The sequence below is a fragment of the Cebidichthys violaceus genome, unplaced genomic scaffold (genome assembly GCF_023349555.1).
Source record: "Cebidichthys violaceus isolate CVI_PGR_0920_01 unplaced genomic scaffold, fCebVio1.0.p SCAF_26, whole genome shotgun sequence".
Taxonomy (NCBI): domain Eukaryota; kingdom Metazoa; phylum Chordata; class Actinopteri; order Perciformes; family Stichaeidae; genus Cebidichthys; species Cebidichthys violaceus.
The window spans coordinates 4313031-4325783 of NW_027176439.1; the positions used below are offsets into that span (position 1 = coordinate 4313031).

Below are 12753 nucleotides of genomic sequence, written 5' to 3' on the forward strand. Positions count from 1 at the left end.
TAAAAAAACCACAACTGGACGTTCTTACACTGGTAGTGTGTTAACCTGACCCCGCCAGATGGTTGGATACTCAGCACCATCTGAAAAAGCCGTCATTGGAAACGGGGCGGGGCGCTTTCCAAAAAAAAAAATAATAATACTCGGCAGGTGATTGGATGAATAATCCGTCGATCAAACTCATTGTCGAAGCCCGTCAGGAGAAGAGCGATGGATGTCTTCTTCGTCGATGGTACAACAACATGTTTTTGGTCTCTATAGTTAATTCCTCCTTCCTTGAATGCTTGTATAACTCACCAGTATGAATTATATTAGGGCTTAGAGTTATGTATAATTAAGCTTCTCTTTGAGTGACAGGCGGACCTGTCAGGTCACTTGCCTGACGCTCTGTTGAATCTGCCAAGGTTGGCCTCGTCGAGCTTCACAACGGCTCTTCAGAAACCCATGGGTGACGTCACGGAGAGCAGGTACCGACAGGTCAGTGTGGATTTACTTCAAATCAACGCGTGTAATCGTTGTGCTGAGCGCTCCGAGATCCGTGTTTGTAGTCCGATTATATTGGGACGCTGCAGCTGACTGCAAGAACGCCCCAATTTTACGACCGATTTCCTCCTAGACAGCAGTTCGGGCCTCCTTCAGAGACCATTCCAGCTCTGGTGGAAAGAGAAATTTAAGAGTAAATAATGCTTAAAAAGACATCCGGGGGCAAGTATTTTGTATTAGTGTTTTATGAGTTGCATTTCTTCCACTCGCCACATGTGACTGCCATCCTGCACCGCGTCTATAACCAGTGACAGGTGTGGAAAGGCGCTGTGACTGTTTATGCTCCAGACCAGCGGTGGGTAATGGAAGTCAGCTGGCCTGTGTGCTCCCACATAACAATGGATATTAGAAGTTCAGTGTCTGCAGGAAATTGGAGGATTTTCCTGCAGACAGGCAGTGTCATTGTAACTAGTATCCCCATACCATATGCATATAAATCATCTTTAAAGAGCAGGCATACTATTTATGAGACACATTTGACTGTGCGCAGTCCAAGTATTGTGGTGATTTAATCCTTTAAAAAAAAAAAAAAAACACCAAAAGACCTGATTGTGATCATTATGTCTCTCTCTTTTCTACTTTAATAATAGCCCTCAATAAGAACTTTGCAAATAGCACAGGTTTTCTTTCATGTCCCGCTCCAGCTATGGGAGGTCTTATCTGATAAACACGGAGTCTTTTGTTTTACTTCCATGTCTCGGGGATTTGGGGCCAGCTGAATGCAGCAACCTCTTGTCCAGGCACAGCTGGATCCAATAAGCGCGTGCCCCGGTGCTGTGTTTACCCATTCCATACATTACAACAGGAAACTTAGAGAAAAGTGCTATTCATTATCGTTGGGTGAGTCCAAATTAGAGCGATGTAACAGCGTCTCCCTGTTTTTAATTTGCTGCCGTACTGTATAACTTAGGGGAATGTTTTGAATTAGTTTTACAGCTACAGAGAAGTTACTGATTTCCAATGAACAACCCAATGAACACATAGATTAGAGCAGAAACAATAGTCAATGGAAACAATTTTGATAGTTTCTAGGTAATGGTTTAAGTCATTTTCCACATAAATAAATGACAAAGATTCACTGCTTCTTTAGATGTGCATCTTCTCTTTACTTTCTATGATTTGAAACTAAATATATTCGGCATTTGGACTGTTGGTTCGGAACAAACAAGCATTTTGATTATGTCAACTTTGTGACTCTGCGGTCTGGTAAATAGAATTTCTTATTCTTTTTTTTTTTTTTTAATGAATCCATTTAATGAATATATTAAGAAGACTCATCAGTAATCATACGTTGCTAATATAGACGTATTGTTTCTTGAGTGTTTTGTAAAGAAACGTTTGAATCTGCTTATAATGTAAGTAGATCCTTTGCTAAATTCAATGTGTGTTTGTGTTGATCACGTCGGACTGGGAGTCAACATTAGCTGTAATGCATGCAATAAATGTGCAACAAATTTCTTCTTTAAAGCTGCTTTAATGAATATTCTTATATAATCAAATGTCTACGTCTGAACGTCACAGTGGTTGCTAATACAGACCTTCTCCCCTCAGCTCTATGGAGAGATGTAGCATCTTTAGGCTAAACGTTTTGATTCATCACAGTTAGGAACTAGCTGTTAGCATAGTGGAGCATCTAAAGAGCCACATACTGTACATCCCTGAGGAGCTGGTGGCGACAGTAGAGATGGAGAAAACTTCTAGGTGACTATTGGACTCACATTCGTCGACTGGCCCAAAGCACAAGTCCAAATGAACGATAAGGTCGCTCTGTGTCTGGTTGTTGTGTGAATAGACTACACCCAAAAAAATCATTGTAGATGTAGATAGAAAGACAGATAGAAAACATAATTTACATTACCTGCCGGAAGATGGACAGCTTTTTGAGAAAACAGCCGATCAAAAGTGTTCAGTGGTTGAGCTTTACAGCTGAAATCGAGGTTTCATGAGGGTTTCGTCCATACAAATGCTGAGTGATGACATGTTTTTGGGCTCAAGCTACACGTCAGGTAAACCTTTTTTTGTTATTTCCTTTGTGACCACAGGTCCGTTACAACCATCAGTCATGTGAGGCACTAGGTTGTGCTGCAGCAGTTCAGACATTTCCTGCTTCAGCCGTCCGTACAACGTATTCCCAACGCGTCACGAGTCGGAGCATGGAGCGCAGCGTCGCAGTGATGTGGTAAACACAAGATTCCGAGACTCATTTCTTCTTCTTAATTCCCCATAAAGTGGTAATAATGATCATTTGAAGAAGCACTCGAACGCAAAAGTCTGAATCTTTTTTTTTTTTTTTCCCGAATGCCACATTAGATGCGGTAATTATTACCAATTCCTCACCCCGCAGAGCAGCAAGAAAGGCCCACGCCGCTGCCAAGTCAGAGGCATTGTTGCGGTGACATTTGAGCGGCGGATCAAACCGCCGATGAATAATCCGCACTGAAAAGCTGCTCTTTCTGCCAAATGTCAAACGGCAGCAATGCCCCATTGTTCACAGAGCGGACTCTGCAACTTTTCATTCATCGTCATCGCGACGCTGTGTCACGCACCGTAGTGGTCGTGGCAATGCAAGAGCGCTGAATATCCAGTCGTGTATCGTTTTGGGGAGTTTAAAGGCTTTCGCATTTGACTCACAAGCTGTTAATCTCATCGTTATTACAATGGTCCTCGTGCCCTTTTGCCTCGAATTCCATTATTTCAATGTCACTCTAATAATCCCACATTAAGCTTGATTTGTTGTGTCCTATAATGGGCTAAATCAGTGGCTTCTAAACTTTTTGTCTTAAAATGAAGCAACTTTTAACTCATAAGTATAAACTGTGTAAACCTGCGAGTGATTTTCCCTTCTGAGATTGTTTAACTTTCATCATTTTTAGAGCCTAAATGGATATAACTATAACACAGCAATATTCATATTGTTCATTCTTCTTCCCATTAATCATCCCCTTATATTTATTTTCAAGAGAATAAAAGACAGCCGTAACTGCGCTAATAATGTAACGGTAGCTTCGCCTGCGTCATCGTCACAGCAGTACGCGGTCTATAAATTGCTCTCCCATTCTGGACAATAAAGGCAGATGTGTTATGGTGAGGCCCCACAAAGAGATCCCCCCCCCCCCCACAAAGAGATCCCCCCCCCCAAAATCTAGAAAACCTTCACTCTCATCGTCAGCCAGGCCTTTCCACACTCATCCTCTCCCGTGTGAGCCAACATCAACTTCCTGCTCCCTTCGTTTACTGTAACAGCTGGGAAGATGGAGACATTAGAAGATCTTTAATACCGCTGCTAATCAAGAGCGCATCGGAGTCTCCTTTGAGCGCTGTTACCTGGTAAGCTTTCATAAACTGGCGGGGTGATCGTATGTTTCAAGTCTCCATGTGGAAAAAAAAAGAATAGTCTTGAATTAACAACAAACGGCCTCAAAGACGTCTGATTGTGGACAGACTCGACGGAACAATTGAGCGCGTGCCATGCAGTTAACACAGAGCAGACGTAAATGGTCCCAACAGAGGGTTCGCTGTTCCGACCGAAGGTTCCGCCGACCCCCCGGGGCTTCCGTAAACACATAAACACCACCTGGCTTTCTAAATGTGGCCTGAAAGCAGGTCCACAAACACACACACACACACACACACACACACACACACACACGCACTTCCGCCCATCCATTCCCTCCCGTCATACACTGACTCAGTAGAGTTGGTGGTGGAAATAGATGTACCGACGTTCTCCATGCATTCAAACGCATCCTTATACACTTTGTCAACAAAAGATACCTTTTAGAGGTTATTATTATACATACACAGATATACTAAAAGAGTTTGATTGGTGGAACCTTTACGGACTAAAGGAGTATGAATACTGGAGGTATGGACAGATATTTGAACGTTCTGACCACTTAGGGAGCGTAGACTGTATTTAAGAAGTCACGCCCGTCTGGAGTCCGGCATTTTGGCCGCGACAGACGCGGCTAAAAATGAACTTGAAAGTTGATCAAGTTGCACCTACCTCAGTTTATCCATAGCTGCAGGACTACAAAGACAGCGGAAGTTAGTTGCCCTTTATTTCACACGCTGAAGTAAATTGCGTCACACCGCTGAGGAAACTTAAAAGTCTTAATTGCTGAACTTCCCATGAGGTCGAGTAACCGTCGTTTGCCTCGGCTGTTTTAGTTTTTCGCCCCAAAGTCACAGTCGAGAGACTGAATTCCCAAGACTTCCCTCTCTCCATATTCCCCACGGCACGGCATCGTTTGTCTGAAGCTCAACCCCTGTGTACCAGATGTGTTTAAAAAAGAGAAGAACCTTGTTTTACAGAGATTCGGATAGCTAGCGGTTCAGTTCTTATCGGTTTTAAAACTGATGAATGAGTCTGCTTATTTTCTGGGCTGCACAACAGCCGATACTGCAGCACTGTACAGCTAAAGCAGCAGGACATACGATACAGTAACCGACATCGGCCCGAAAAGGGGGGAACTGTCCCTCAACCAAAACCTGTAAATTCCTAACAGATTGAGCTTCTGTGTTTTTGAAAGGCCCGTGTTTTTTTGGAAGAGCAGTTGAAAGAAGCCGGTAACACAGCGGGATTTGTTCCAGGCCAAAGACAGATAACATTAGCGGACGGACAATGGGGTCACTGATCAGAGTTTTCACTTGTAACAGAGAAGCACGGAGGCCTTATCGGAAGGAGCCTGTGAATTACAGTGCGGCTCTTGTTCGCCAGCTTCTGCTCAGCCAGGCGTGACGGTGTACCACTTGGTTTTGTGCTAAACCTCCCTACAAATGTGGCTGCTGAGATCTTTAGAGGTTCAGCAGTCAAAAAGAAAGAAACCTGGGCTCTTTCCTTTTTTTAGCGCCGATAACAAAATCGCGCCCGTCTCATCCCGCAAGAATTTAGATAACAAGAATTGACCTCAGAAAATAAAACAGCCGAAGCTAGACGTGTTTTGAATGTACGCCCGCCGCGGCACCACAATTAGAGCTTATTCAGTCTGACGCGACGGAGCAGATGTAATCTTCAGGTGCGCCGGTCTCATTTATCTGTCATCCTCCCCGGGGGCTTCGAAGAGCATCTTTATCGAGGGGGGGGGGGGGGGGGGGGGGGGGGTTCCACAAGAAAGGAATCCGCAAAAGGCTGCAGATGAAACATGGAGGGATTGGTTTCAGCGCAGTCACTACTGGCAGCTCTGAGAGGAGACCATAATTACCACTTTGACAAGCTTTGATCACAGGTACAGTTATTCTCAGAATGTCTGTGTTGATAGAACAATGAGATGACGGCCTCGAAATTCGTATGAATTTGCCCTAGTTTTTCCTGTCCCCCCCCCCCCCCCCACCCCCTTCCCCGTTGCCGTGGTTCTGAATAGAAGCTCTGTCTAGCACAGGAAGAGACGAGGATGACAAAATGAGGGTAGTTGACGTAGCGCAGATTAGCTGTCCATAACTCTTTTGATTTGAAGAAGTGGAGAAAGGGGATCTGTTGATGGGTACTGAAGGAAAGGGGGGGGGGGGGGGGGGGGGGGGAGTCGTGGGTAAACCATCCAAAAGAAACCTGCAAAAGGCTGTGGGTGGAATGAATCACTGTGGATTCTGCTTTTTTTTTTTTTTTTTTTTGTCAGGAAGCAGCAAATTATTCAATAAGATGACGGCGGGATCAATGTGCTGGAATCGGGGGGGGGTTTTTTTAGCAAAAGTAGGAGGTGTGGAGTCAGGAGTGGTAACGCTGGTGGGAAGAAGAAGGAGATGAAGGAGAAAAACAGAACTCAAGGTGAGGATGAAAACCCTCGCCACAAAAGAAGAACGGCTCAGTTCATTGAGATCTCTTTTGAAAGCGCATCCAGACCGCAGCGCGGCCCGAAAGCAAACATGCCTCCTACACCACCTGCCTGCGCTAAACAAAGACGCAGCATTTGTTAGCGGGGCCACCCACTTATAGGAAGGAAGACATCTTTGTGTGTGGAGGTCAAATGACTCAGGTTTCTCTCTCTCTCTCTCTCTCTCTCTCTCTCTCTCTCTCTCTCTCTAACCCTCAAAATGTAAACAAAGCATCTTATGAGCTCTCAAGTCAGCGCTTTGTTTATTACGTTGTGTAGGTGTTCGTGGTTTGCTGGTGTATTCTTCCGCTCTCCTGCAGGATTCATGTATATTTCACCTCCTCCTCTATCCTGCTCATGAGTCCTGCGCTGATGTTGTTCCCCCGGAGGCTCAGATGCGTCAGCGGGGACCGCGTCCTGCAAAGCAGCGCCCCCATGATGTCGTTTCCTCCCACGTCGCCGACGCCGTTGCTGTCCAGGTCCACCTGCCGCAGAGCCGCGTTCTCCCTCAGCACGTCGGCCAGCAGCCTGACCCCCGGGTCTCCCAGGTCGTTCTCGTCCAGGATGACGCGAGTCAGCGAGCCGCTCCCCCTGAGGCTGTCGAAAAGCTCCTTCCACGCCGCCAGATCGGCGCCGCCGGTCCGCGCCAGCCCCAAGTACTGCAGACAGGAGTGGTGCCTCATGTACGAGGCTAACGCTTTTACCCCGTCGCCGCTCAAGCCGTTTCCCCCGATGTCCAGTTCGAAAAGCGCAAAAACCCCGAAAGAGCTCCACCCAGTGGGGAGCTGCAGAAGCGCGCTCTGCTCCGGTGGGAGGAGCTCGGCCTGCTGGACGGCAGCGGCGGCTCTCGCCGTCTGCTCCTGCAGCTCGGCTATTCCATTCAACAGGGTCAGCGCTCCATGGTCACGCAGTTTGTTTCCAAACAAGCTGTAGAAAGAGAGGTGGGGGGGGGGGGGGTAAAAAAAAAAAGTGGTAACCATGGAGATTTATTTAGATTCCTCCGTGAACTGCTCACTTCAAAGGGTATGTCCTTGCACCATGACACCATGATACGTTTTTTCCTTGCGCGAAATGTAAATTATGAGCTACAGAATCCTCCCTATTTCACACTGGATCAAATAAGTGATTTGTATCTGTGTGTGTGTGTGTGTGTGTGTGTGTGTGTGTGTGTGTGTGTGTGTGCGCTCACAGATACAAAACCCACGGGAAAGTGATTTTATATTTCATGATATTTCCCTGTTATTGAGTCGGATATAAGAAGGCCTCAAGATTTGAACGCTTGTCAACATGTTTTTGAAATGACGCCCCCGGGGTTATTGTTGAAACTCATGCTGTGCATATTCATCCTTGTTCAGCAAATACTTTTCATCCCTTACAGCGACATGTTTGATCAACTGTACCCACTAAAGGAATAGTCCAACATTTCTCCTTGGGTTGAATCTATACAAAAAGCTGCAGTTCAGGGTTATGTGTCAGCCTTTTCCTTGGCAGAGACCGGTAACCGGTAGCCTCGTATTTAATGGACACATAACAGATCGGCGTTAATCTTCTCATGCGTCTCTCCAGCAGCGTGTTGATCTATACTTCTATTCTTTTGATCTCACACACGTCAGCGTGCGCTGCGAGTCTCTACATCTGTCAAACTGTCTCTGTCAGAAAGACAAGTTCTTGCACATTCCCTGTGTTTCGTGGGGGGAAAAAAGAAAAATAACTCAGAGAGGTAAGGCACTTGAGGCATTTCTTATTCACATAAAAGAGATGGATTGCGTAATTCAGCAGTGAAAGGCGAAGATTTTATTCTGCCATACGACGAGGGTGGCCTTGGATTAGCTGCGTCTTTTTTACTGTCTCTCCAGTTTTATTATGTTCTTTCCTAAAGTCATTTTAGAAACACTTTTTTTTTTTTAAAAAACAAAAGCTCCTGGGGTTTTTTTTTCTGAATTCGGTATGGTGGATGAGCGGAGCCCCGGGACTTACTGTAAGCCTCTGACCTGAGGCTTGGCCCTCAGAACGTCCAGCAGGATGCGAGCGCCGTGCGGGCCGATGAGGTTGAGGTTGAGGTTGAGCAGCGTGACCTCGGACAGGCTGCTCTTCAGGGCCCCTGCCAGGCTCAGCAGAAGGTCGTCCGTCAGGCCCGTGTTCCTCAGGACCAGCTGCTCCACCTCATCGGAGGCGCTCAGCACCGCCGCCATGGCGTCCAGCTATGCAAACCAAGAGATGGACAGAGAAGCACGCCGAAGCACAGTATGTGCTGTTATTTTCTTTTTTTTTCTTTTTTTATGGATTTGGCTTGGTACAAGATGTCAGTAGAAACTCTGAAAGGTTATCTTATCACAAAAGTTGTAGGGCTATGAAAACACGTTGTTGGAGTTTTTATATTCTATAATTCTACGGTCTTTTCGTAAAACACAAAAATCCCATTTTGTAGCACGGACAGATAATCTCCCCCCCCCCCCCCCCCCGAAACAGAAATAAATGTTCCACCACAGCCCCCGAGAAAAGAGTGCTTCTCTCTATGCGTGTGATGGCAAGGATAGCTTCAAGAAGTTGGCCGGGAATGAGACGTGAGCGGGACAGGTGCTGGAGCTTTTCTAAACACAGAGACGGGCTGAGAGTCCAGAGAGACATATGGTCTGGCTGACGGCCACATCCACCGCGCCACTTTACTAGACCTTGAGGAATGTTTCAGGTGCTGTTGGAAGCTTTTTCATCATGATGGGTGCGAGCGAGCCAAAAAAAAACAAAAAACCCCGCCTGCCCTGTCCCCGATAACCTCTGTGACCATTTGTTACAAACATGCATGCAGCAACCTCCCGGTGATTGCCCCTCTGAATCAGAATAGAGATTTCGTGAATGAATCAAGTAACAACAATGTAGCACAGCAATGAGGTAATGACCTTTCACCTGTTACTTTTGTAGATTTGATATTGACATCAAGAAGTGTGAAATCATAAAACTCTTTTTAGCTGCTTTCAATCCGAATATGCGAAGAGACGACGTTTGCGTCTTTAATTTCAGTTTTTCATCTCTATTCCATCTTTTCTTCTGCGTCATTGAGGGAAAATGCGTATTATAATGTTCCTATTAAAGCCGAAAGCTAAGTATTGCAGCATAACTAACTTCACATTAATGGGAAATGCATCACTTTAAAGGACAAATTGTTTTGGCTATTAACACTTTGCGTATGTTATTGGCACTGAAATTACAAGTTCTGACACAAATGAGGTCACACTTCTGCGTGGATCCAGGATGCGCTTATTTCAAGGGCTTGGATGCCAGTGATTCAATGCCAAGAGCTTTTCTGGCGATAAAAAGCACCCGTTCACCCCCCAGTTCATTTGTGTTGTAGGAACACACCTGCGCCTGCAGGTCTTGTCCTCTGACGGGCTCTTCGTTGCCAGCGCTCCGGCTGGCCGTGTCCTCTTCCTCCTCTGGCTCCCCATCGGGCCGCGGGGCCGTGTCGCTCTCTGCGCTGCGCTCCACATCTGAGCCCGGAGCTTTGGGGCGCGATGACAGCCTCCTCTGGAGCCGCCGCCTCTCCAGGACTTGGCGTAGAAAAGGGGCACAGAAAACAGCTCAGGGCGCAAAACGAAAACTGCCTCTCCTAAAGCCGAGTGAGCGCTGTGATAGCGATACCCGCTGTTGATGTGGGGACGTTCTAATCTAATCTAAAATTCTGTTCGAGCATTCGAGCTCGATAGAGAAACAGATCTGCGTTGAGCTTTATGCATGCAGGCATATGTGTGAGTGTGTGTGTGTGTGTGTGTGTGTGTGTGTGTGTGTGTGTGTGTCTGCACAACCTGTCCCGCACGTCATCCATCTTCCCTCACGCAGACACAGCTCGATGCATCACTTTTTTTTTTTTTCTTTTTCTAAAGTGTGTTATGTAAATCCGTTACAGCGCTCCAGGGGGATTCCAGTGCGTTCCCGCTGCGCCGCCGTTCCTCTACTCACCGTTTGCCTTGAACCAGTTGTGTTTGTTTGGGCCCCGCTCCAACGCGCCGCCGCTCATTTCCACGCATTCTTCATAGAAGTCCTTCAGTCTTTCCCCATCTCTGTTTTTCCCATTAGATCCAAGCTCCTTCTGTTTCTCTCCGTTCTGCTTAGTCAGCGCTTCCTCATCCTGCAATGAATCTTTAAAAAAAGCAACCTCTTGTTCTTTCCCATTGTTTTTCCCCCAACAAAGAACGTTAAATGGAAATACCACATGCAGATAGTTTGAAGGTATCTTCACATGAAAGCGTGGATGGTTTTTTTATTCTCCTCTATTTTTCTGTTTCAGGAATGAAAGCAGCTAAACAAATGTAAAAAAAAAAAAAAAAAAACAGTGCTCACCCAGAGCTTCGCTGGTCTTGTTTGATCGCGGCTGCTCTGTCTGCAGCGCCGTGACATCGCCGGCTGTCCTCTGCTGCCTGTGTTCTTGTCTGGCGGACGACGACGCTTGGTCTTCACATCTTGCTGTCCCCGTTGACCTCTGCGAGACCTCCGGGCCCTCGCTGTCTCGTCCGTCTTCCCTTTTACTTACGGCAGCTTTGCCTTTGCTCTCCTTCTGATTAGTTTGACCCTTGCGTCGTTTCTTCTTGGACGCCTCTTTAATCCCGGCCGATGCGGCGGGGTCTTCGCTGTCCGTCGATCCTCCGCCGCCTTCCTTGGTATGTTTTCTTGTCCTCCTCGCTGACTTCTTCTCTGGTTTGGCTGGGACAAACAGAGGGGATGATGGACGTGACTCCACGGTGCCTGCGTTGGAGACGGTAGACACAAACGAAACAGAAAAAGGAAAATGGCTTTTGTGGGGTATTTTGTCTTTAAAGCAGCCCATTGAAATCAAGGACTGGGCCTAATGTCAAAAAAATGTTGATGAATGAGCTTTAGGAAGTAATGGAAAATTGAGACACTCATTTCCAGGCTTTGTACCGTTGCCAGGGCTCTGCTCTAGAGGGAGAATGAGCTTTTCCTTTGTGCCGTTGTTCAGCTGCTGGCAGGAGCCGTATTTGTTTCTGAGACTTGTACATCTGAAAAAGATGAAAAATATGCTTTTGTTGTGGCTCGCATATCCTCCCCCTGTACCAACACCAACACTATTCCCTCATGCCATGCAATATGCATACTTCCCCCTCAACAATACATCATCTCTGCAGAGCAGAGGGTTCGGCCGATCGGTTTTGACTGGTAATTTTCTGCCAGTTTTCTGCCAATTCTTCGCCGTCTGTCCACCGAAGGCTGACGTCTGACCTGTAACAGGGGATCCCACCAGACAGCCACGCCAATCGGAAGCAGCTCTTCCTGCCCTGCTGGAAGCCGGGAGCGTAGCGGTACTCGCAGCAGGAACTGATCCTGGCCGCCATGATGCCGTTAACGTACAAGGTGACGCTGAAGGGGAACGCTCTGTGTCTCTGAGAGACAAACTGGAACTGCTCTGAGGGACGCAAGGAGGAAAATATTATGAAATGCTCAGTGGAATGAGGTAGTTGTGACGGGCCCCAGTGCATGCTGGTTACCAAGCTAACCCAAAAACACTTACTGCACACTTTTACGTTTGAAAGGGTTTTAATTTCCCGTGTGATATCAATTTTTCACACACCGTCATACCGGTGCAAAGCCGAAACAACTGCTGTCGCTCTTCAACAGGCAGCAAAACATATTGTTCACCGCTAAAGGCGCTTTGGTCAGATCTAGCTCTTTAGAGTGTATTGAAAGGGACCCTTAATCATGGTCATAACTTTATAACACAACAATTAATAACCCACGACTAACGCTCTTAACGGGGCAAAACACAATTTGTAACACTAACGGCATGCTGGGTACAGCTCGCTAGCTAGCCCGGTAGCACAACAAAGGGTCCGACATCGCTTGATGAGGCATTCGCTCGATGCTCTGACAATAAAAGCAAGTCGAGAAAGACGGGCTCAGAGCAATGATTAAAACACTGGATTCAAGGGATGTTTGGCCGAAAACACTTCAGCCAAACTGCGACCCCAGCATTATACGAACAAACGAGCAAACCCTCTAGTAAGCAAGGCCTTTATACATGACATTCAAATGTTTTTTATATTCTATGCACTCCTGTCAGTAGAGTAAGCCACTATAAACCTATATAAAAACACAGTCAAGGGAGTGGAAAAAATACAGCGATATACCGTAAAACCGGCAGAATCTTAAAAAAATTACCGTGATACAAATGTTTGGTCATACCGCCCAGCACTATTTGAAAGGAGTGACCGCTCGCTCGGCTAGCAGATGTGCTCAGCTTGTTGACAGGTTTTGCGGGATAAACTAGCCACCGTATATCGTATCGTCACATGATCAAATGGAGACTTTACATCAGACAACATCAATATATATATATATATATATATATATATATATATATATATATATATATATATATATATATATATATATA

General features: G+C 46.2%; 1 protein-coding gene across 1 annotated transcript; it reads right to left on the minus strand.

The window, feature by feature from the left end:
* Nucleotides 1–6063: 6063 nt before the first annotated feature.
* On the minus strand, nucleotides 6064–11323 carry LOC137879957 (NLR family CARD domain-containing protein 3). Its single transcript, XM_068720945.1, has 5 exons — nucleotides 11265–11323; nucleotides 10686–11087; nucleotides 9708–10484; nucleotides 8328–8551; nucleotides 6064–7277 (listed from the first exon to the last, which is right to left on the minus strand). Exons 4-5 carry the CDS (start codon nucleotides 8540–8542, stop codon nucleotides 6674–6676), a joined length of 819 nt encoding a protein of 272 aa, XP_068577046.1. The 5' UTR covers nucleotides 8543–8551; nucleotides 9708–10484; nucleotides 10686–11087; nucleotides 11265–11323; the 3' UTR covers nucleotides 6064–6673.
* Nucleotides 11324–12753: the final 1430 nt, after the last annotated feature.

Excerpts from the sequence above, each read along its gene's own strand:
- LOC137879957 (XM_068720945.1), bottom strand. The coding sequence starts at position 8,542 with ATGGCGGCGGTGCTGAGCGCCTCCGATGAGGTGGAGCAGCTGGTCCTG. Across the intron at positions 7,278-8,327 it reads CCTCAGGTCAGAGGCTTACA|CTTGTTTGGAAACAAACTGC; the intron begins GTAAGTCCCGGG and ends CTCTTTCTACAG.